The sequence below is a fragment of the Simochromis diagramma genome, unplaced genomic scaffold (assembly GCF_900408965.1).
Source record: "Simochromis diagramma unplaced genomic scaffold, fSimDia1.1 OVJJ01000308.1, whole genome shotgun sequence".
Classification (NCBI taxonomy): domain Eukaryota; kingdom Metazoa; phylum Chordata; class Actinopteri; order Cichliformes; family Cichlidae; genus Simochromis; species Simochromis diagramma.
In genome coordinates this window covers 3,771,547-3,795,083 of record NW_024386785.1, presented here as the reverse complement: position 1 = coordinate 3,795,083, position 23,537 = coordinate 3,771,547, and the positions used below count along the sequence as shown (strand labels likewise).

The 23,537-nt window shown below is 41.8% G+C and overlaps 2 protein-coding genes and 1 long non-coding RNA gene across 3 annotated transcripts; all 3 read right to left on the bottom strand.

The window, feature by feature from the left end:
* Positions 1-1,788: 1,788 nt before the first annotated feature.
* On the bottom strand, positions 1,789-22,359 carry LOC120727959 (rhamnose-binding lectin-like). The gene is made up of 13 exons (XM_040022575.1): positions 22,212-22,359; positions 9,513-9,545; positions 7,809-8,024; positions 7,278-7,413; positions 7,085-7,194; positions 6,951-6,995; positions 6,733-6,865; positions 6,549-6,652; positions 6,347-6,362; positions 2,379-2,482; positions 2,245-2,289; positions 2,018-2,153; positions 1,789-1,918 (listed from the first exon to the last, which is right to left on the bottom strand). The coding sequence occupies exons 1-13, from the start codon at positions 22,243-22,245 to the stop codon at positions 1,804-1,806; spliced, it is 1,227 nt and encodes a 408-aa protein (XP_039878509.1). The 5' UTR covers positions 22,246-22,359; the 3' UTR covers positions 1,789-1,803.
* On the bottom strand, positions 10,614-16,937 carry LOC120728091 (L-rhamnose-binding lectin SML-like). The gene is made up of 9 exons (XM_040022793.1): positions 16,836-16,937; positions 15,447-15,479; positions 15,309-15,368; positions 12,792-12,927; positions 12,398-12,507; positions 11,543-11,587; positions 11,151-11,283; positions 10,938-11,041; positions 10,614-10,850 (listed from the first exon to the last, which is right to left on the bottom strand). The coding sequence occupies exons 1-9, from the start codon at positions 16,864-16,866 to the stop codon at positions 10,840-10,842; spliced, it is 663 nt and encodes a 220-aa protein (XP_039878727.1). The 5' UTR covers positions 16,867-16,937; the 3' UTR covers positions 10,614-10,839.
* Positions 17,348-21,148, bottom strand: LOC120728094. The gene is made up of 4 exons (XR_005694640.1): positions 19,788-21,148; positions 19,569-19,716; positions 17,717-19,489; positions 17,348-17,363 (listed from the first exon to the last, which is right to left on the bottom strand). It is a non-coding gene; the product is annotated as an uncharacterized LOC120728094 (long non-coding RNA).
* Positions 22,360-23,537: the final 1,178 nt, after the last annotated feature.

Genomic DNA, 23,537 nt, shown 5'->3' with positions numbered 1-23,537 from the left:
ACTCCACAAGGACACATGTACAGCCTGACTACCAGCTAGTGCTTCCACGGTAATATCAGGAAATGATCAGACAGCAGAGGGTTTTCAGGAAACACTGTTAAATGTTCAGTTTCTATGCCATATGTTAACACAAGATCTAGAGTGTGATTAAAGTGGTGGGTGGGTTCTTTTACATTTTGACAGAAGCCAATTGAGTCTAATAACAGATCAAATTCCATGTTGAGGCTGTCATTTTTAGCATCTACATGGATGTTAAAATCACCCACAATAATTATTTTATCTGAGCTCAGAACTAAATCAGATAAAAAGTCTGAGAAATCAGACAGAAACTCTGTGTAAGGCCCAGGTGGACGATAGATGATAACAAGTAAGACTGGTTTCTGAGTTTTACAGCTGGGGTGGACAATGTTAAGCATCAGGCTTTCAAATGAATTAAAAGTCTGTCTGGGTCTTTGGTTGATTAATAGGCTGGTGTGAAAAATTGCTGCCACACCTCCCCCCCGGCCTGTGCTTCGAGGTTTCTGGTAGTTAGAATGACTCGGGGGTGTTGATTCATTTAAACTAACATAATCATCCTGCTGCAACCAGGTTTCTGTAAGGCAGAGTAAATCGATTTGTTGATCAATTATTAAGTCATGTACTAACAGAGACTTGGAGGAGAGAGACCTAATATTTAATAATCCACATTTCACTGTTTTACTCTTTGGTTCAGATGTGGATACTGTATTGTTCTTTCTTTGTAATTGTTTATGTTTAAGTTGTTTGTTGCTGGTTTTTAGTTTGTTTTTGTCTGTTTGGGAGCTGACACAGTCTCTATGGAGATGGGTTTTTGGGGGGGGTAGCAGGAGGAGAGAAGCTGCAGAGAGGCGTGTAAGACTGCAACTCTGCTTCCTGGTCCCAACTCTGGATAGTCATATTTTGGGGGGTTTAATACATTTGTCCATATTTCTAGAAATGAGAGCTGCTCCATCCAAAGTGGGATGGATGCCGTCTCTCCTAACAAGACCAGGTTTCCTCCAGAAGGTTTGCCAATTATCTATGAAGCCCACATCGTTTCTGGGACACCATTCAGACAGCCAGCAATTTAAGGAGAACATGCGGCTAAACATGTCACTCCTGGTCTGATTTAATTTCAATCTGGATTTAAAACCAGATTGAAACCTTTCAGAGATCTCGTTAAGATCAAGTTGGGCCTGCAACTGTAAATAGGCAGCTTTCTCCAGAACTTTGGAACGAAAGGGAAGCTTTGAGATTTCTTGTAATTGGACAGAACAGTTGGGTTCAGATTGTGTTTTTTAAGAAGAGGCTGAACTATAGCTTGTTTAAAACATGATGGGACACAGCCTGTAGCAAGCAAGTGTTAATTAATCTCAGGATAAAAAGCCCGACAGTATTAAAAGTATTTTTAAGCAGACTTGGGGGAAGACAGCCTGATGGGAAGTCTTGGACAGCATCACTGACAGCTGGGGAAGCTTGTGACCTGAAATGTTAATAATTAGTTAAAAATACATGCTGTGGAAGAGTTCGGGTCTTAGGAGGTTAAATCACAATTTAATAACTAAATATTATGATAAGCTAATAAAAGATGATGCTCAAGATCTTTTTTAATAAATGTGATTTCAATCTTTTAGGATCTGCAAAAAAACTCATTTCAACTTTGTGTCTGAGGATTTCAGTGTTTTCAGCAGAGACAGGTTAAACTTTCAAAAATGATGAACGATTATCATTTCTATTTACTTCAAAAATTAATCTGAATGTACACACCCTAAAATATTATTTTAATAACTTTATTGTTTGAGTTACTTACCCTGACAAGTGTAAAACCCCTGGAGGTGTTTTACACTTGTAGGTGCCACCACAGGGGTCTCCAAACCCCGTGTTTGATGCTTCAACAGTACAGTTGTTCTGCCAGTTACACCTGTGAATGCAGGTCAAAGGTGAGTCAGCAGAGGACTGAAATACACCGTGTCATCTGAGAGAAGATGGAAAGCTGAAGAAAGAGAGTCAGCATCTGTACCTGTTAGTTACATATTCTGCACTATTGGGACTCGAACAGTGAACATTTTTGACGTGATCAGGATTTCCATCAGGGCACGTGGTCGTGTCACGGCGACCATAATTCGCCCAGGAGACGACTATAACCTGTCCTTCACCTGAGGAAGAGTTCATGAACTGTAACCATGTTTGTAGTTCTATCAAATGAATCCACTAAAGTTACAATAAATGAGAAAAAATAAATCTGACCACACTGAAGGTTCGCCTGAGATCCTTCACATGTTACACTGTGGACTGACAAAGAAATGCATCACATTAGAAACTGTAATGATTCATGTACAGATGTGACTGATTGTTAGTTTATAATCAGAGATGTAACAGACTCTCTGGGACGCAGGTGTAGGTGGTGTCCAGGTAGGTGCAGACGCCGGGATCAGAAGCACTGATGATGTTCATTTTTATGTCACACAGTTTTCTTCCATCACAGCTGCAGGGACACAGAAAGCAGCTCGTTTTCAGCTTTATTAAAGTGTTTCAGAGCTGCTGCTGTTTTTATTCAAACAGTCATTTGTTATTGAAGATCTTAAACTACCTGTTCTTCAATTCAATTCAATTCAATTTTATTTATATAGCGCCAAAGCACAATAAAAGTTGCCTCAAGGCGCTTCATAGATACAGAGAAAAACCCAACAATCATATGACCCCCTATGAGCAGCACTTTGGCGACAGTGGGAAGGAAAAACTCCCTTTTAACAGGAAGAAACCTCCAGCAGAACCAGGCTCAGGGAGGGGCGGGGCTGGTTGGGGTGAGAGAAGGAAGACAGGATAAAGACATGCTGTGGAAGAGAGACAGAGGTTAATAACAGATATGATTCAATGCAGAGAGGTCTGTTAACACATAGTGAGTGCGAAAGGTGACTGGAAAGGAAAAACTCAATGCATCATGGGAATCCCCCGGCAGCCTACGTCTACTGCAGCATAACTAAGGGAGGATTCAGGGTCACCTGGTCCAGCCCTAACTATATGCTTTAGCAAAAAGGAAAGTTTGAATCCAAACTGGAAGCTGGTTCCACAGAAGAGGGGCCTGAAAACTGAAGGCTCTGCCTCCCATTCTACTTTTAGAATAGAACAGAATAAACCTTTATTATGCCATGGATGAGAAATTTCGGTGTTACAGAGCTCTTACAGCAAGGGAAAATAAAATATAAAAGGAAGACACAGGGTGGTCCTATAAACATAAGCAACCGAAGTTCGTATATACTAGAGATGGCACAATACCACTTTTTAATGTCCGATTCCGATATCATAAATTTTGATATCTGCGATACCGATATGAATCCAATATAGCGTATTTTGTAATCAATAAAACTGTTTTTTATAAATATCTTGCTGCATTTCGTAGAAGTTCACACTTAAGTTTAAAAAAACAAGAGACTGAAGCTATTCTGTTGTACCTGTATGCAAAAAATACACTGCACCCAAAACATCTTATAGTTCAGCAACACTGCTCAATCTAATAAATTTAAACCTACACCATCCTCCCTATTCTGGTATTTTAAAGAGTACTTACCTACCTAACTAATAAGGTTGCCAACTCCCAGCAAAAATATTAGGGAACCACCCCCACCCGTAATCGATGTAATCAACTTTAATTTAATGCAAGTGTAAAACAAATGCACAGAAATCAATTATTTTTTCTACAATATTTAAATAGATTCAACATCTTTCTTCAACAGAATTGCAGACTGCACAGATGGTACCTTCCCAAAGGAAAAAGTACTATAGCTTACTAGGGTATATTAGACTTATTAGTTACTACAGTATATACAGTAATGGATTTCTATACATTTCATCAACTTTTGTTGTAAGATTCAGATAATTATTTATTCAACGTTTTTAAATGACATAACAAAGAAAAGTATTTCTTTGTGCCCCCCTCTCCCTGTTGATGTCCAACCTGCCCCCCGACAAAACTTTGCTAGACCCGCCCCTGCACAGTTACCAGCTGTCAGCTACATAAAAAAAAAGGATCCTGGTGTTATTTGTCTCTCAGAAACAGTTCATAACTTCAACTCATTCATGTCACCTAAAAGGTAAACCTGTTCCTCCATCACCTGTTCAGCTCTGATGATTCAGTAAGGACATCTCCTGGTTTCATCTTCATGTTTCCCTCTCACCACATATCCAAACCGACATCATGACCAGCAGCTTTACAGCTGTGGCTCCAGCAAACATCAGCTGATACTAGAAAGTAATATTAAATAAATTCTAACAACAGCTGATCAAGCTTAAACGTGCTGCTGTTGTTTATCTGCTGGTCTCCTCTTTCTAGCGCAAAGTGGGCGATAAACAAACAAGAAAGACGGACTTGCGGCAGAAAAGCCGATCAGCTGATCATTGATCAGTTTCATGTTTGAAGTAATAAGAGGAGAGGGAGGGGGAGAGAATGAGAGAAGTAGATGCAACTGCCAGCAAAGACAGAATAACTCCAGCTTTGTGTCTATTTTTTAATTCTAGCTGAAGTCCGGGACAAATCGCTTCCTTTTCACCTCAGTATGGAGCTCCGATGGCCAGTCCAGCTGTGGCTCAATATCTCAGTTGTTAAGCTTAACGTGGAAATACTCTGCAAACATTCAGGGATGAACTTACACACTTACTTTACTTCTCTGGGATAGTTTTCGCCGAGATGAAATGTCGCGGTTAGGAAGCATGTAGCGAGGCTCCAAATGCTCCGACAGACGCCGACAGGTCTCGCAGACAACAGCCGCTCTATCACGTGACACATACTGCGCCGATGCGCCGAGCTGGGTTACGCCAAGTAGCGTTTTGTGAGTTGATTTTGTGATACTTCGGATTACATTTTTTATTTCTCTCTGATATCCGATCCAGTAATTTAGGTCAGTATCGGACCGATGACGATAAGTAATATCGGATCGGTCCATCTCTAGTTTCTAATAACATGATCAGACCGACTCTGTGGAAGAGTTAAAGATCTACGACATCAGTATGTGAAGTAAGTGTGACCTACACACACTTTCAGCAGCGAGCTTCAAGTCTACGCTCAGAGGCCTGCTGTTACTGTAGGTTAGTACTTGCAGTTACTGCTCTTGCAGTACTGTACACTATACTATAACGTTGCATAAATCTGGAGTGCATATGCTGTAAATACACTACTGGACATTGTGGACGTCCACAGTCACACTTCATGCATAATGCACTTTTTATATGTACGGACGTGTGCAGGTATATGTGTGTGTATATGTATAACAATGTATATTTAGTGTGTATGTGTCTGTACTTATAGATACTTACAGATATTTGTTACTTACATAGTAATAGTGATGGTAGAATAGTTACATTTACGTCTTGCATATTTCCAAAACCCTCTGTCATAGTCACATGTGTGCTACTGTTGTATAAAGTGTATTACTTATTTGGTATTTGTTTGTATTTTTCTTCTGCTATCTGTTCCTGAGCTGAGGTAACGCACAGATTTCCCCGCCGTAGGATCAATACAGTCTTATCTTAATCTTACTTCATAAGTCTGTCTTTCTGAAAGACGCTGTGCAAAGTCCTACTGTTCTGTTGTAATGTGTTGTGGGGTCTTTCCCTCACAAAGCGCCTTGAGGCCATTGTTGTGTTTGCTGCTGTATAAATACAATTGAACTGAACAGAACTTCAAATTTCATGCAATGTGTGTTTTGGCAGCTGTGGCTACAACTGCAGCTGCCTCCACCAGTGTGTGAATGTGAGAGTGAATGAATAGTGGCATTGCACAGCGCTTTGAGGGCCCCGAAAAGCGCTGTACAAATGCAATCCATTATCATTATTATTATTTGTACTATCAAACTATGAGTACTGTTAGAGAAGTACCACAGAGTCAATGACCTTGGTGTCCTTAATGATAAAAAGCTCCTCTTCACATCCGACCGTTTCAACAGAGTCACGTCAGAAATTAGTCAGATCCCTGTCACATTTAACTCACACCATCCAGTTGATACGTTTCATTATTTTAATATTGAAGGCAAATTTAAGAGTGAAGCAGGCGTAAGAATACAAGGGAAAAAGAAGAAAACATTTAAGACAATCAGTGTTAAATCAGTTTTACATTTAGAATCATTTATTTTCTGAAACGTCTTAAAGGCCAAGTGTATATGGACACCACAGACCACAACTTAACAGGTCTGGAAAGAATCTGATATAAAATCAGTATCTTCGTATTTTTGACCAGACGTTGCACAGGATGTTGAATGATCTTTTTCTTTTTGATTCATAATTGATTCATCGCACATTTTCTTCAGAGAACATAGACGCTGATGCTATTTGGATGTCAGCGATTTCCTCCATTCAGTGATCTGGAAAACCAACTGAAAGAAAATTTATGTCAGAGAGTTTCATTACTGAACCCCAACGTTTTAGGAAACGGGATCAGTGCTGAACCACCTAAAAGCACAGTGTGTAAGGGCAGATTCACATTTCTCTCTAACTGTTACATGAGCTAAATTTTTTGTTGTTATAAATGCTCTAATTAAAGAGAAGTCTGAGGCACTTACAGTGACAGCTATAAGCCATCTCCAGGTACTTGTAGGTGCCAAAACACGGGTCTCCAAACACAGAGCTGCTCACTTTGACAGTACAGTTGCTTTTCCCGTTACAGCTGCAGATTCAGGTAAAGGTGAGTTGAAATATGTTGTGTGAGAAGACAAAAGGCTGAAGGAAGAGAGTCTGCATCTTTACCTGTCAGCTAAATTGCTTATGGGCTTTGAGCATTGGACATTTTGGAGCTGAGAGGCTGGAAGATTCAAAGAGCATGTGGTCGAGTCACGGCGCCCGTAATCAGCTCCGTGGATGAGTAAAACCTGTCCTTCACCTGAAGAAGAGCAAACGTTAACCTCATTTGTATTTTTACCGCATGAATCCAAAGACTCACAAAGAAGGAGGAACTGTGCTCTCACCGCACTGAAGGTTTGCCAGCGAATCATCACAAGTTACACTGTGGACTGACAGAGAAATGAAGCACATTAGAAACATGCACATTCACAAATTTGAATACACTGAATATTAGTTTCTAATCACAGTTGTAATGTACTTGCTGGGAAGCAGGTGTAGGTGGTGTCCAAGTATTTGTAAATGCCGGAGCACGGATCAGAAGTACGGAAGGAGTTTGTACTTATTTCACACACCTTCTTGCCATCACACCTGCAGGGAGACAAAGAGGAGCTCTCGTCTTTTCAGGTGAGTTAAAGTGATCGATTCATCCATGATTCCTCAGACTTGTTTACCTGCTCTTGACGTCTTTCAGAGTGTCTATCTGGAAACACTGTGTATTTGCAAGCTGATCTGCAGGAATGCCATCACTGCAGATTTCTGCATCTGTCCGCCCGTACATAGCTGCCTGCACGATGATCACTCCATTATCTGTTACACAGAGAATGATGACGTTCAAACGGAGGGAATCACAAGGAATGCATAAGGTGTGCAGCACAAGAGAAACAAATAGAGGCTTTTTATGTTTTCAATAATCAGAAAATGTCCTCCTGTAGTTCTGTGGTGTTACAGGAAGTCTGAAAGGTCACATCAGTCACAAGCATAAACTGTAGTTTCACTGAATAAAGCACAAAAAGAACCTAAACCTTAACAGGTTTTTTGCTCCTCGGGTGAGACTGAGCTCAGTTTCTCATAAACACAGCGTCAGACTTCTATTTACACCTGAGGAGTCGCCCCCTGCAGGACATTAGAAAGAATGCACATTACATCAGAACTTCACTTTTGAGTGAGAGCTAGGAGCTATAAAAAAAACATTTTTATGTTACCACAGCTCAGGCGTTGCACATTGTCAAGGCTGTCACAGGTGATCACCCTCGCTGTGGACATGAAGGTCGGCGGGAATGGGCCCATAGGTCCACCTGGGCCCATAGGACCACTCTGGCCCATAGGACCACCTGGGGCCATAGGTCCACCTGGGCCCATAGGACCACCTGGGCCCATAGGACCACCTGGGCCCGTAGGTCCACCTGGGGCCAAAAAGCCTGAAATGAAAAATGTAAAAAGTCCAAAATTAGTGAGTCTTGGATAAATTTATTATGCTACAGCAGGGTCATCATAAACAAACATGAATGGATTTGAAATATAGAAAACACAGGCCAAGTGGGAAATAATCCCAGTCGACTTAATGTCACCTTCATTATATGTATTTGTATTTTGTAACACTCCTCTGAACCGGCTGAGGAATGATTTCCTCCACATCAGTCGCTGATGGTCTGTCACCCAGCAATTTTGTGTTATTTTGTGTTGTAGTTATGCCCGTGCTTTCGTCTCCCCTCTCTGTTCCCACGTGTCTGTCCTTGCGTTCTGTCTCTCCCCAGTCTGGCATGTGTCTCATGTCTGTGTGCACACGTTGTCAAGTCCGTGTTGTCATGTCTACGTTCCATTATGTTTCCTGTTTTACTGTGAAGGGTTCGATGTTTCCATGTTCAGTTTTACTTCCCCTGTGGCGTCATGTTCATTTGTGTCAGCTGTGTCTCTCCAGGTGTTTCCACTTCCTTCATTGCCCTTCGGTCTTCTTCGGTTCAGTGTCGGATCATCTGTTTACCTTGTGTCACGTCGCATCATAGAGTTTTTCTTCAACTGCTCAGGTTCATGTTTGGTTTATTTCATGGGTGCGTTTTGCATGTCCCTGTTCAGCGTTGTGTTCTGGTTTTCTATCATTGTTGTCATAGTTTAGTTTTTCCCAGCTTAGGTTAGTTCCACCCTTGTTTCACTTTGCTTTGTTTTTCTGTCGTGTCTGCTTTTGGGTCCACACCGCAAACATACCGGTCTCTCTGCCGCGACAGGTCTGACTGGTTTTCAGTCACTGAAGCCTCCTGCTGGGTGACTCATGCACAATAATGAAGTGATGCTATTCAGATAATGTAAGAATGTTGAACAGTGTCGTTCCTGGGGTCCGATATGTAACCTGACTGGCTGAGCATGATGGAAGCGAATCAGCCGTAAGTTCTGGTAGGGACAACGAAGGCCAGTCCCCATAATTCCGATTATCTAAAAGTGTTCCCACCACTAGTTTAACATCAGTTTCACAGGACACTGTTCTCTGTTACTGAACTGCTTTCAGTCAGTGCTTCAATGAGTCCGAGTTTCCAGTTTACCTGAGGGATTTTTCCTTAGTGGTGGTGGGACTGAAAACTTATCGGAGGCTCTTGTAGTGAGTAGTGTAGTAAAATCAAATAGCACTATAGTGTACAGGCATGAAGCAAAACTGCTATGCAAATCTAGGCTATCTCTTTGAGTATGAAGGCGTGTTAGAGCCAGAAAAATATTATTGTGTATTCTGAGAGAAAAGAAGAAACTGGATAGGCCGACGTAAGGAAGGCGATGGTTACAGGCTCGTGCAGTAAAGAGGACGGATGTCGTATCACAGACACAATCAGAGCCGATCGGGTTTCACTAACTCATCTACGTGCTAGAGTAAGCGGTTAAAAGGACGTTAGCATAAAACGTATCAAACATTCAGTGATTACCTGAAGTCATGAGTACACACGTTGCTGCGAGCACTGAAACATAAAAAGAGAAACCTGGGTGTTAGCCGGCGTGCGACCTACAGCTGATTTACTCGTTTGTCTTCTGTGTTACTGTAAGTTAACAGTGTTCCACATGGACTTTAACACATGAAATGAAAATGAATAACAAACAGGGAAAAACTGGATACACAACTTACTGGTAAAAGACAACAAAGTCATGTAAATGACACATTAAAGGAGCAACTTTTAGTGTGCAAAGCCTTTCCTGTACTCACACAGTGTGCTGCTGAGTCCGGAGCACTGCATGCTGTTAGAGCAGAGCTGATGGTGGAGCACAGGAACCTGGTCTATTTGTACTGTTTCTCTAAGACTCTATCTGCACACCAGGCAAGCAGCCAATCAGAAACTTTCCCTCATGATGTGCAACAAACTGAAACAGACAATAGAATTTGACCTTAGATAAAGCCCGCAGGGCACACACACACAGACACACACTGAGAGAAACATATCTGATGGAAAGGTGTGTATCCTCGAGAGAAACCAGAAGATAAAAACAGACCTGCAACTTGACCTGCTTGGAAGGTTTTGGATGTATGCTCAGCTTGATGTGGGGAATGTGTCACCTTGATGGCTCCATGCAGGCACCAACCACGCTGCAGCTGCAGCTCAGTGCTGGAGGTGCAGAGCATAGTCCAGCCTCTGAGTGGTGAAGCTCTGCTGGAGGTGGGAGATGAAGACCTCACAGACCGAAGCCTCTGTCAGGTCCTCACGCCACATTTAGGTGTGCCAGCTCTGCCTATCATCATCCTCTCTTCACCCTAATGCCGACTGTAGGATAACGTTTTTAGTTTAAAATGATCATTTATTATATGTGAATGTTGCTGTTTTGCACAGTCCAGACAAGATTTGTCTTTGATGCCATGATCTGAAGGAACATCCTTTATTCAGTGATAATAAAACAGATGTTTGACACCAGGACGGAGCTTTAATGTCGTGGTCACATCAGCCAAAGCCAGACACTGGCAGGCAGGTTTATTTCCATTTCACATTACAAATACAGAGACCAATGTTGTTTTTTTAAATAAAAAAGCAAAAACATAATTATTTGATAGATGTTTATTTTTGTAATTTTTAAAACAGTCAGATAATCTCCATCTAATCCTGGACAGGAAAAAAACAATCACAGGTGTTTGAAACTGACTCAGCTTCACTGATTTACTGCATCATAGGAAAAGTCATCAAAAGCACTGAAGCTACTGAGAGACCCATGAAATGGTTTTGCTGATCAACTCCCAATAAATTGTCATAAAACTGCATTTTAATCCGTTCATGTTAGATCTGCAAAAGAACAGACAACATCTCCACGTCAGATCATGTCAGTCTTTGTAGTGTGAGAACATCAACGTGATCATTTAGGCTGCTTACACTGGCAGATGTAAGCCACCTCGAGGTATTTGTATGTGCCAACACAGGGGTCTCCAAACACCGAGTTACTCGCTCTGATGGTGCAGCTGCTCTTCCCGTCGCAGCTGGAGATGCAGAGCAATGTGAGTGAGCGCAGGCATCGATGTGCACTGAGAAATATGAAAGTAATACCTGCAGCCACAGTTTAAATCAGTAACAGGAGGAAAACAGTACCTCTCAGCGACTTTGCTGGTGGGACGGGAGCAGTAAACATTTTGGACCTGAGAGGCCGGACGTCTGTAGGAGCATGTGGTCTGATCGTGGCGTCCATAGTGAGCCCCGTACACGAGGATAGCCTGCCCTTCATCTGACGAGAGAAGACGAGCAGAAAACAACCCAGCAACGTTTTTTCAGTTTAATCAAATTTAAATTTGATTCAAGTCATATAAATCATTTAACACGGGTCGAATCCATGAACATAACAAAAGAACACATGGATTGACTTAATAAACACTAATAAGAAATTAAAATGTAAATAAAATAAAAACAAAGAACTGCAATAAAAGTAGAAAATCTTCACCTGAAAATGATCAGAGCTGAGACACAACAGAGATAATGACTCTTACCACAGTGCAGGTGTGCAAACGAGTGCTCGCATGTGACCAGGTGACCTGTGGAAGCAGGTCAGATTAGATATGAAAGCATTGAAGAACATTGGCTCTCAGCGACATGTTGAAGCTGCTGTTTGGCAGCCTCAATGTAAATGAAGCTGAAAGTTTAGGGATTCCTTGCTTTCCACCGTCCCTTCTTAACCCTCCGGGGGAAAATATCTTGGTGTCATGTTTGTACCTCTCTTCAGTTTGACTCACAGATCAAAGCAGTTGTTACCCACTTTTCTTCAGAAAGATGAACTCTTTCTTTCTGTTAATAACCTAAACGTTTGCTGCATGAATGAAAGGATCCTGAACGTCTGCGTGCACAGAAGTGCAATCATATTTGTGAGGTACAGGATCAGAAATATTGTTGCTCACATATACGCGCCTACATGAACTTCATGTTCTCTAGCAGATGTTCCACATGCTCTGTCTCCTGCTGCTCACTTGGGTTTGTTAATCAGGGTCTTCTCATGATTCATCTGATTGGTGCGTTCTCACTCACTGGCTCCCTCCTCAGATGACATCATCTACCTCAGGAACAGTGTTCACATCCCAGCTCAAAATGTTTTCATGAGCTTTCACATGAGCTTTAACATAATGTCATCAAAGCAGATTTTATGTTTTACTAAATTATAATGAAAAAGTCATTATTCGTTGTTTTCAACGTATTACTTGGTTTTGATGATTTGTTGAACATCTGCTGTGTTTAAATGTGTTGACTGACTTGACTTAGCGTTAGCATGCTCACATAAATCAGTCACAAACTCTCTGACCTTCTTTCTGAGCTCTGCTTCCTTCATAGTTTCATGGTCATGTGATACTGACTTGCAGGTAAGCAGGTGTAGCTGGTCTCCAGATATTTGTAGGTGTCGACACAAGGGTCAGGACTTTGGACGTCAGTCACGCTCAGTTCACACACTTTCTTCCCATCACACCTGAAGGAAACACATACACAAAAAAAGCAGTGCTGGATGTTGGTTATTGTTTAACTGTGCTGCTTTTTCCAAAACATATTTACACATATTTCTTTACTTTCTTTGCTCATGTAGCGGCTGTAATTGAAAGATGAACAGCAAAGGCTCAGTTGGCCCATAGAGAATAATTACTATGCTTATAGCTAGCTGCTAGCTATAATTAGCTCAACCTCATGGACGCTCACATGTAGCTGACTGTAAGCTGCCACATTCACAACAGAAGTTTAGGATCCTTTCTCTTGTACCTCCTCCTGAGGACGTCCACGGTTCCCTGCTGAGAGCACTCAGTGTTGTTAAGCTGTTGTTGAGGTCTGCCCTCACTGCAGGTCTCTCCGTCTGCACGTCCGTACAGAGCTGCTACCACACTGATCACTCCATTTTCTGTCACATCGAGTGGATCAGAAACGAGAGCATTTCATTTAAAAGCAGCGTAAAAATCAGAGTTCACTGCGATTTTTATTCCTGCATCGTTGTCTCAAGGCGCTTTATTTTGTAAGTTAAAGACCCTACAGCAACACATCGCTGCAAGCAGCTGAGAGGTTAGAACTTGAATAACAATAATAACAATAATAATCGTAGGTATTTTATTTTGCACTACATTTTCATTAACTGTAAAAGGTTTACTAAAATAATTACTACACTGTTATTTCATTTATGAGATACATCTAAGTATATTTATTGACTGAGTTGATGATGTAGTTTATACATGATCATATATAAACTAACGAATAAATTAAATTAAAGGAAAATTACAAAACTGTTTCTAACAAATACAGTGACGAACATTAAACCTTTCATGCATGAATTATGACTACCTCAATCCGGAGTTTCTTTCTTAAGTATTTTTATTCGTCTTTGGGCAGTAAAAGATGAATAAAAACACTTATACTCATAATTCATGGATGACAGGAATAAATAACAATAATTACAATGAAACACGTCATAGTAACATTACACGACCTTTGGGTGGCAGGGTGTGGAGTGACACCAATGCAGTGGTTTATGTGCAAGTATACCATCAACACTGACACAAATACAAGAAAACAACCTATGAATAGCTGTAGTGACCACTGTGCATGAAAGAGTTCAAATTCACTGTCAGTTACAGTCACTGTAACCCACTGTAACAGCAGTATGGCGAGGAAGGAGCGGCTAGCGGGTCGAGCGAGCGTGTGGTGTGGGGGTTAAAAACCCAAAGCCAGTCGGTTAAATCCAATAACAGACCTTTATTCACTGTCAGCAACATTACACCTGAGCCAGGTCTCCACGGCTGTACTCGTCCATGCATACATGCGCACAGATTGGTAACGCCGGCGCCAGGCCGTCACAACGGTAAGGTTTTCCTTTCTGAATGGAACACGAGCTAACAACACACACCCACTAGGAGACTCCCACAGCTATTACAATAGTAGGGCAACCCCCCCCTCCCCAGTGGTGCTATAACCCAAAAGGGTTGTTACACCCAGAGGTGGGTCCCGGGCTTGGACCGGCAAAAGTGACCCGAAATTGGCACTCTGGTGGATTTACTTTGTGTGTGTGTGTGTGTGTGTGTGTGTTTAGACGCATAGGTATGAAGGAACGTCTCCTGCTCTGATAGCAGCCGGGGGAGGACTATCCTCCGCCTGTGAGCACTTTGGCACGGGTGAGGTGCCCACGGCAGCACCGCTGCTTGTTGAGAGTAAGAGCGACACGCGTTTTCACGTCAAAAAGTCGTCATAAATAAGTCTCCAATAATACCAGAAAAAGTCGCCAGATTTGTCGCTAGTCGCTTTTTAGAAAAAAAGTCGCTAAGGGGGTCAGTTTCAAACTGGTCATGTGACTGCATGGCCATATCTGATTGGTAAAAAAGTCACTGGAAACTCCACTGGCGGCATGTTATCTAATGTGTTAAACTAATTATTTTTTTTAAAGTAACGAGTCTAATTTTGCAAATGTAGCGGAGTAAAAGTACCGTTTTTCTTCACAAATGTACTCAAGCAAAAGTTAAAAGATACTTTAAAAGTATATTTTTTTCATTAAATGTAACGGAGTAAATGTAACTCGTTACTACCCACCTCTGGTTACACCACACACAGATTAGCTGCTCTGTCCTGCCTACTGAGAAACAGTGTTGCCAACTCCTCAGTAAGAAAAATCACTATTGGCTGTCCTAAAAGTAGTGAGAAGTTGCTACTTTTAGAAGTTGTTTTAGATAAAAAGTAGTTAAGGGCGTCGGACAGCTTGCTAAATATAGCAACAAAGTCGCTAAATTGGCAACACTGCTGAGAAACCGGACACCGGATCATTTGCATACTTAAAGTGATTGGATGTTTAGCTGGGGGGAGGGGGAGTGTGTGAGCCTGCACACAAAGAGAACACAGAGGGAAAGCAAACAAGACTTAAACCCTATCATCTCATTTGTACATTTTCCAGCAGATCTTTTCAGCTACTGCAGTAAATCTTGTCCAGAATCAGTTTGTGGAGAATCTGTTTCTTTTTCTCAACTTCCAAAAGTTTGACTTAAGGGGGCAGGAAGTTTGTTTAAGGGGGCATTGCCCCCTCTTGCCCCAGTGTAGAACAGGCCCAATTTATGTATTTGTTTAAAAAATGTCTCCAATTTAGGACGATGAACCTTTAGATGAAAAAATGTAAAAATCAAACCAAAATATTTTTTCTCAATTCATTAATTCCAAGAGTTTCATTGACTGAGTGAAATGTACAAGCTGATTTTTCACATCCCCGCCGAGTCGCTTTGGTTGCGCAGATGTAAACATGCATCGTACCACAGCTCAACCTCTGGACAACGTCCATGTGACAGGTGACGGCTTTCTCCATGGAAGCATCTGAAGAACAGATATGAAAATGTGACATGAGGTGAGCTCTGTAATGATAAACTGGATCTTGCACCAGATGCTGTTTACCTGCTCCGCTGAGCAAACAGGTCGCTGCCAGCACTGAAAACAAACATCAGTGTTTTATTCATTGAGCAAGAGAAAAGATTTAAACGAAAATGATTTGATCATCTTTTTGAAAAAGCAGAACTTCTCAAACATGCGTGGTGTATATTAATATTAAGGCTTTGATGTTTTACCTATTTTCCTGCGTCTGTAACTGAAATAAAATTATTTTCACAATAATGTTGCTTCACCCTCACATTGTTATCTACTACCAGCTTTGAACATACTTTTCTGTGAGGTATCTAAGTCACACCTTTAGCAGCGAGTGTCACATGTGTCATAAAATCACAGCCTCATAATAATAATAATAATACATTTTATTTAAATAGCGCCTTTCAAAGCACCCAAGGACACTGTACAATAGATAAAAACTGGAAATGTATACAATGATAAAAATAGAAGATAAAAGTTAAAACATACAGAAATTTAAAAATAGGCAATTTTAAACAGATGAGTTCTGAGGGTGGACTTAAAAAGAGAGAATGAACTAATATTTCTGAGGTCCGGGGGTAGGGAATTCCAAAGTCGAGGGGCAGAGCAGCTAAAGGCCCTCCCTCCCATTGTGATCAGACGAGCAGAGGGAACAGAGAGAGAAAGAGAAGATGAAGATCTGAGGCAGCGGGATGGGAGCTTCATCTGTAATAAGTCAGAGAGGTACGGTGGAGAGAGAGAATGAATAGCCTTGAATGTATACAGAATTATTTTAAAATGGATGCGAAATTTGACCGGGAGCCAGTGAAGTTGCTGCAGGATTGGGGAGATGTGGTGGGTAGAAGAAGTCCTAGCAATAATACGGGCAGCAGAGTTCTGGACACGTTGGAGCTTGTTGATAGATTTTTGTGTGAGGCCAAATAATAATGAGTTGCAGTAATCAATCCTAGAGATAACAAGATTATGGATGAGAATGGCAGTGGCGTGAGGTGTGAGGAAGGGGCGGAGGCGATTAATGTTACGGAGTTGGAAATATGCTGCACGTGTAATATTATTGATATGTGAGTTAAAGGATAATGTGCTATCGAGAATGACACCCAAGCTTTTCACAGAGGGAGAGATAGGGACCAGCGAGTTATTGATGGTGAGAGAGAAATTGTTAATTCTGGATAGCAGTCGTTTAGTGCCAACCAGAAGAAGTTCCGAGTGTCTGTCGCCTTTCATGTTAACCACAAAATGTGCTCAGCATTTACATTCAGCTCAGAGATCGCTGCTTACAGCCTCGCAGAGCTGTCAACAAGTGATACATCTGGACTCATCCAACAGAAAACCCACATACATATAAAATAATATTCAGACGGAAACAAACATTTTAGAATTCAGTCATTAAACATAAATATAGAAAATCATTCGTGTACTCACACAGTGTGCAGCTGAGCCTTACACGGAGCATGGTGCCAGTGCTGGTGAATACTGGTACTGTTGGTACCTGACTCAAACACACCTCTATTTATTCAGTTTGATAAGGAACTTTATTTTAAACAGTAGTTTGACCCTGTTGGATCCTACCCAGACGCATTAACTGGAAACTCAATTTAAAGCAAGAATCTTTGATTAATGGGTGCAAAAGATGATAAAACAGAACAACGTCCAGTGTGTGCTCCAAGGCTCTCCAAAGGAAGGAGACCAGAATTCATCATACACTTAAAAGTTGTTTTCAAAGAATGTCGGTGTTCATGTGAGTGAGCTTTAAACGTGCTTGTAGACGGACTTTAGGACTTTGAGGACGCGCAGGAACAGACGCTATGCCAGTAAATGTTTACTTGGCAAACCGTCACATGCGGCCGCCCGTCCCTGAGCCTGGTTCTGCCAGAGATTTCTTGTTTTTATTTCCAAACGTCTTAGGGCAGGGCTGTCAAACTCAAATACACAGTGGGCCAAAATTCAAAACTGGATCAAAGTCGCGGGCTAACATTAATATTCATTGAAAAAACATCTTCCTCCAAATATAACAAGGAATCTTTTCTTATGGACTCAAACAAGTTTTGCTGAAATTAAATAATTAATTAAATAACACATCAGTGGAATTCATTTCTTAAATAAAAAATGTATTTGCAGCCTTCTGAATTAAATTTTATCATTTTATCATTTATCACATTTCCATCATATTCTCCCACCTGTCCAGAAAGCTCCTGTTTTCTGTCTTTCTTTTTCCCATTTTGGGATAGGTAGCATGGCAGTATTTGCATGGTTGCTATGACTATGGTCAACAGAGGAGAGGGTGCTAATGGTCCTGTCATGACTGACGTGCCAAAACACCAACAGAGCATTCTGGGAATTGTAGTATTAGCAGTACATGCACTGTATGATACTGGCAGGCCAGCTCTAATAGTAATTTTGTATGGCTTCGCGGGCCAAATGTAATTAGGCTGCGGGCCAAATTTGGCCCGTGGGCCAGAGTTTGACACCTATGTCTTAGGGGGTTAGTGTTGTGAAGTTTAGGATGTGATTAGGTTAGGGGGGGAGTTGGGGGTTAGGGTTTGGTGTGTTGTGTGATGATCAGATCATGCTGGCCTACATCCCTTACATTGTTGCAGGAGAAACCTCCTGCTACACAGCATGCCAACAGCAGTCCAGGCTCCACACGGACAGAACAGGTTTATATAGACCGGTCCTGCATATATTTACCCTCTCTGTGCCTGGATTCACTTCCGCAAATGTAAAAATTTTCAGCTTTTTAGTTTAGAAACATTTTCTTTCATGTGCAGGTTTCCTTCAAACGCCTTCCTACAGTCAGTATGTGTGTTACGTTTCATGTTCATTTGCTTTCCTCACTATCCTCAGGCGGCACCACATCTTTGCTCTCTTTCTTTCTTTGATCGGTGACCTGTTGTTGGAGGCAGGCAATCTTTTACGCATTCTTGTCCTGCTACTGTCATGTTTCGGCTGTGTGCAGGCAGGAAGAGGACCCAAAGTGCAGAACTCACAACACACGGGAATAACTGAAAATGCAGCTTCATTGCTGACACACGGAAATGATACAGAACTAAAGTAAACTGGAAAATATAAACTAACCTTAACAGAGAAACACACAGCATGAGGGACGATGCGACATGGAGCAGAGGGAGACTCTGACATAAATACACAGCAGGTAATGAGGAAGTGGAAGCACACAAGGAACACAGCTGAGGACAATTACACTTGACAGCACGGGGAGGACACACAACTGCAGGAAGTGCAGTGAGACAGCCTGGAGAGAGAGAGGGAGAACATGAAGGGTAAATGAAGGGAAGAGGAAATCATGGAACACAAGGAGTGGGAGCAAAGCACAGTAACTCACATCACTATATAGACAGTCACACAGTGGGAGACACAGAAGGCAACAACACAGGGAGAACATCTAATAAACAACACTGTACAGAACAACCTAGGAAACCTGGAGTCCTCAACATAATGCAAAATATGACAGAAAACACAGGGAACTTAAACCGCTGGGTCAAAATGACCCAGGACCATGACAGTTACCCTTTGTAGGCTTCAATGATAAAACAATATTGGTCATTGTAAAAGTACAATTTCAAAAAACAAAAAACAAAAGATCAGTAAATAAAATGAGGCCACTTGGCTTCAGTTCTCTGACAGAAACAAAGCAGGATAGTCGGCAAACTGTGAACAAGATGTGTGCAACACCACAAAGTGTTGTGTTCTTTTTTTGATCATTTTATTTTAGATTATCAAAATATAAAACAAAAACAAACCCCCTCAATAAACAAAAACAAACAGGCTCAGATGCATTACAGGAAAAACAATTCATTCAAATAAACATTGTCACGGCCCAGCGGCACGAGGGAACAGAGATGGACACAGGTGCAGAAACCAACCCGGAAGCGAGACGATAAGGGAACAAAGGATTTATTTCCGCCCACAGGCAAACACAAGCAAAAAAACAAAACGACGCCACCACACTAGTGGCGCGTAGGATAATCTAAGATAACGGAGGGTGACCTAGACACCTCTAGGAGACGGCTGAACAGCAGAGGCAGCGGGGAGGTGGAAACTAGGTAGGGGCCGGGGCACTGGAATAAGAGGAGATCACGGTCAGTGGGATCCAGCAGACAATCAACGATACTCCACAGTTGAATTGAGTTGCCTTACTGGGTTTCAGGTGGAGGGGACAGGTGGGGCGGAAGGCCCGGAAGCGGTCGAGACGTGGGCCGGCAGGCCACGTCGTATCAGCAGCAAGCGGCCCAGGTCCAGGAAGGCGGGAGTGAGGGAGACAAGACCTCCACTCCAGGTGCTACCTCTGAGAACAAGACGAACAAGTAAGTCATCACATGGATTCTGGACAGAGTTATGATGCTCCACTTGACTAACATGGGGATAGCAGATACTCAGGCGATGAATGGTTGAGAGCGCAGGTCTGATATACTGCCGGAATAATTGCTCACAGGTGGTCAGCCAGGGAGGAGCAACCGAACTCCGCCTAAGGAGGAGGGGCCGCTGTTGGAGACCTGCAGGTACCCACCCAGACCATGACAAACATGCACTTCACAAAACACCACAGGGTAGAATACCAAATGCTGGAGTCGATGAGAGTTTACAAATCTGGCCTTCACAAGTTGTTCCAAGAAGAGGTTCCACACATTCAGAGGAGAATCCTTTGAGTCTTTGCTGAACTTTTCCATTTGTATTATGGACATCATATCTGTTACCCTTAACTGAAAAGAAGGAGGAGTGGGCGACTTCCATCCCCTCAGGATTAGCCTGTTGGCGGCAATCAAACCTAATTCTAACGGCCACTGCACTGTAACCGGGAGTAGCTCTGATGTCTGAGAACATCCAAAAATTACAAGTTCAGGTTCACGCTGTAGGGGCTTCATTTATCCCTCAGAAGACCAGTCAAATATTTTAGACCAACGTCTGTTAATGAGGGACAAGACCAAGAGGCATGGAACAACGTAGCTTCTGCCAATCTGCACCTGTCACACATTGGGAAGATAAAGGATAAATCTTGTGCAGTCTGACCTTAGAATAGTGTAACCGGTGGAGGGTTTTAAATTGAATTAACTGCTGTTTATAGAGCAAGAATGGATTTTAGACCAACACTTACTCCACATACATTCAGGCACCTTCCTCCCCAACTCTTTCTCCCAAGCCTGCCTAATCCCAGCAGTATACACCACCATAGAATCACCAAGAAAGTGTACAGTTTTTACCTGGAATCAGATTGGCTCTTGAGTATTTCATAGAGGCCATGCTCCGACAGAAGAGTTGCAAGTCTTTAAACTGTGATTGGATGTAATGCCTGACCTGCAGATATCGATAAAAATGTGGATGTGCACTCCAAAAACTAAAACTGACATTTACTTAAAATGTTTGAGGCAACACTTTTACACTTAAAAATATTGAGTAGATTGGAAACCAGTCAAATCTGTTCAATATACTTAATCAATTGAATAACTAAAGCTTAAACATATTAAGCTGAAATAAATAATTGTAGTTTTACACAAACGTGAAAAAATTGAGTAAGTAACACTGACATGCTTGGTCATGTAACTGAAATATAGATGGTCATTTAATCCAAAATTTTGTTCCATTTACTTAATATTGTAAACGGAACGCAATCAAAATTGTACTTAACATTATAAATGGCCTGTATTTGTAAAGCACTTTACTCGTCCCTAAGGACCCCAAAGCTTTACACATCCAGTCATCCACACACTGGTGATGCTACATTGTAGCCACAGCCACCCTGGGGCGCACTGACAGAGGCGAGGCTGCCGGACACTGGCGCCACCGGGCCCTCTGACCACCACCAGTAGGCAACGGGTGAAGTGTCTTGCCCAAGGACACAACGACCGAGACTGTCCGAGCCGGGGCTCGAACCGGCAACCTTCCGATTACAATACAAACTGCCAACTCTTGAGCCACTGGTAGTCTAAGTCTAAAAAAACAAACAAACTAGTATGTAGTTGTTGCGTATTTCATAATACATGTATGAAAAATGACCACATGTTAAACATTTTTCCAAATGAAAATGTAATTTTTATAAACATGGCAATAACTCAAAATAAACGAGCACTAAAAAGACAAGAGGGGGGGTCAATGCCGGGTCATCCAGGGTGTCCTGGAGCAAACCAGGAACCGCGACTAGAAAATGGCTGGAAACACAGAGGGTGTAAGACAACAACAGACAGAGGAAAACACACCAGGGAGTAACGAGGCATTAGCATGATTAGCATGATGGAAGTATAAAGTTAACAGCAAGGCTGAGAAATATAAGAAGCAGTAAAACAGCATTTACCTGAAGTGATGAGTGAACAGGTTGCTGCCAGCACTGAAAGAGACAGAAAGAAAGCTCAGTGTCAGACTGTGTGTTTGATATCAAGTTGAATTCACCTCAAAACATGAAACAGAAATGAAAACCAAACAGGAGAAAGCTGCTGCTTTCATTCACACCTGGATTCTTTGAAAACTCTTTCTAAACAGCAGATTTCAATGACACATTTATTCTCTTCATCTTTCCAACTTTTGTCAATAAACTTATTTGTGTTCAGTTTGACTTCAACTCTTCAAAGTAAATGATCAGCCATGAATTGCTCTCAGGACTCTGTGAAGCCTAACTGTCCTGCTGAGGTGATGCAAACATGTATTTAGGATGTTAGATGAACTGATCCAATAAAGCAGAAAGAAAAGCATGTCACAGTACAGCACAGTGGAAAGCTAGAAAAGGATTAGACTGAACATGTGCAGCTGATTTCATGTATAAATAAAGGATTATCAGTGTGTTGTACTCACACAGTGTGCTGCTGAGTCCGGAGCAGAGCATCATGTTAGGAGATCTGGATTACAGTGAAGAGCTGAGCTGATGGAGGATCAAACACAGAGCTGCTGGATTCACTCTGTTTCAGTAACACCTGTGATGTACATGCAAAGCACAGCCAATGGAAAAGCAGGATCTGTTCCTTGTCAGCTGCAGCAGGAAATAAAACTACTTTACATTAAAAGTTATATAAGCCTGGATCAGCTGACCCAGTGACAGCTGGGAGAGGCTCGGATCATCATTTTAAACATGATTAATGGTAGGTTACATTTATTTTAACATTTAATACAAATGATTGTGTTAACATGATGTAAATGATTGCAAACATGTTGTTCCAAAGTTTAGGAGCTACAGTCTGAAAATGTGATCACGTCTGGATTTAAATGAAGAGCACAGAACAGTTCAAAGAGCCTGATCAGCTCAGAGAGAAAGTGACACTCCCCTGTTCATTAACAGCGTCTTAAAGAGGGAACAAAGAGGACGGAGACCAAGTGGACGACACAGACACACATGCAGCAACAGCTGTGGGTGTTCAACACACCAGTGTTTACAGTGGTTTTAAATGGGGTGGTACAGCAGGTATTTATGACGGCTATTTAATGATTCACTGGATGTTACTATAAAACACACAGGTCCATGATATGAATGTAACAGACAGGCAGGAGCACAGCTGAGAACACATTTGACTGGAAAATATTCTGCTTTGCATGAAACATCTCCACACGCCTCTCTGTTCAGAGACCACAGAGGAAGTGGATTCATGGGAAAACACCAGAAACTAAAAATGAGCTTCAAAAACATTCAGAGTATTTAGAAAGAAGTCTTTCTACTGACTGCTGAATTAGTTCCTGATAAACACAACATGTCATTGTGCAGCAGCGACAGCATCATGCAAAAGGTTTGGAGCACAGACAGAACAGGACCTTCATAAACACCCAAATCATCATCCAGGAAACCTGAAACTGAAAAAGCCATCACACCTGTGTTTGAGTGTGTTGTTCAAGCTCACCATGAAGGACTCTAATATGTCTTCTGAAAAAAGATTTGATAAACAGTTTTTCCAACATCTGAGATGTAAATGGATTTCTGAAAGAGTGGCCTTTCTGCGACAGATGTCTTGACCCCAACCATGTAACTGTTCAGTTTTATTTATAGCGCTCCATGTCACAAAAGCAGGCACCTCGAGGTGCTTTACACTGTGAAGTAAAGAACCTACAATAATACAGAGAAACCCCAACAATCAGATGACCCCCTAAGAACAAGCACTTGGTGACAGTGGGAAGGAAAAACTCCCTTTAAAT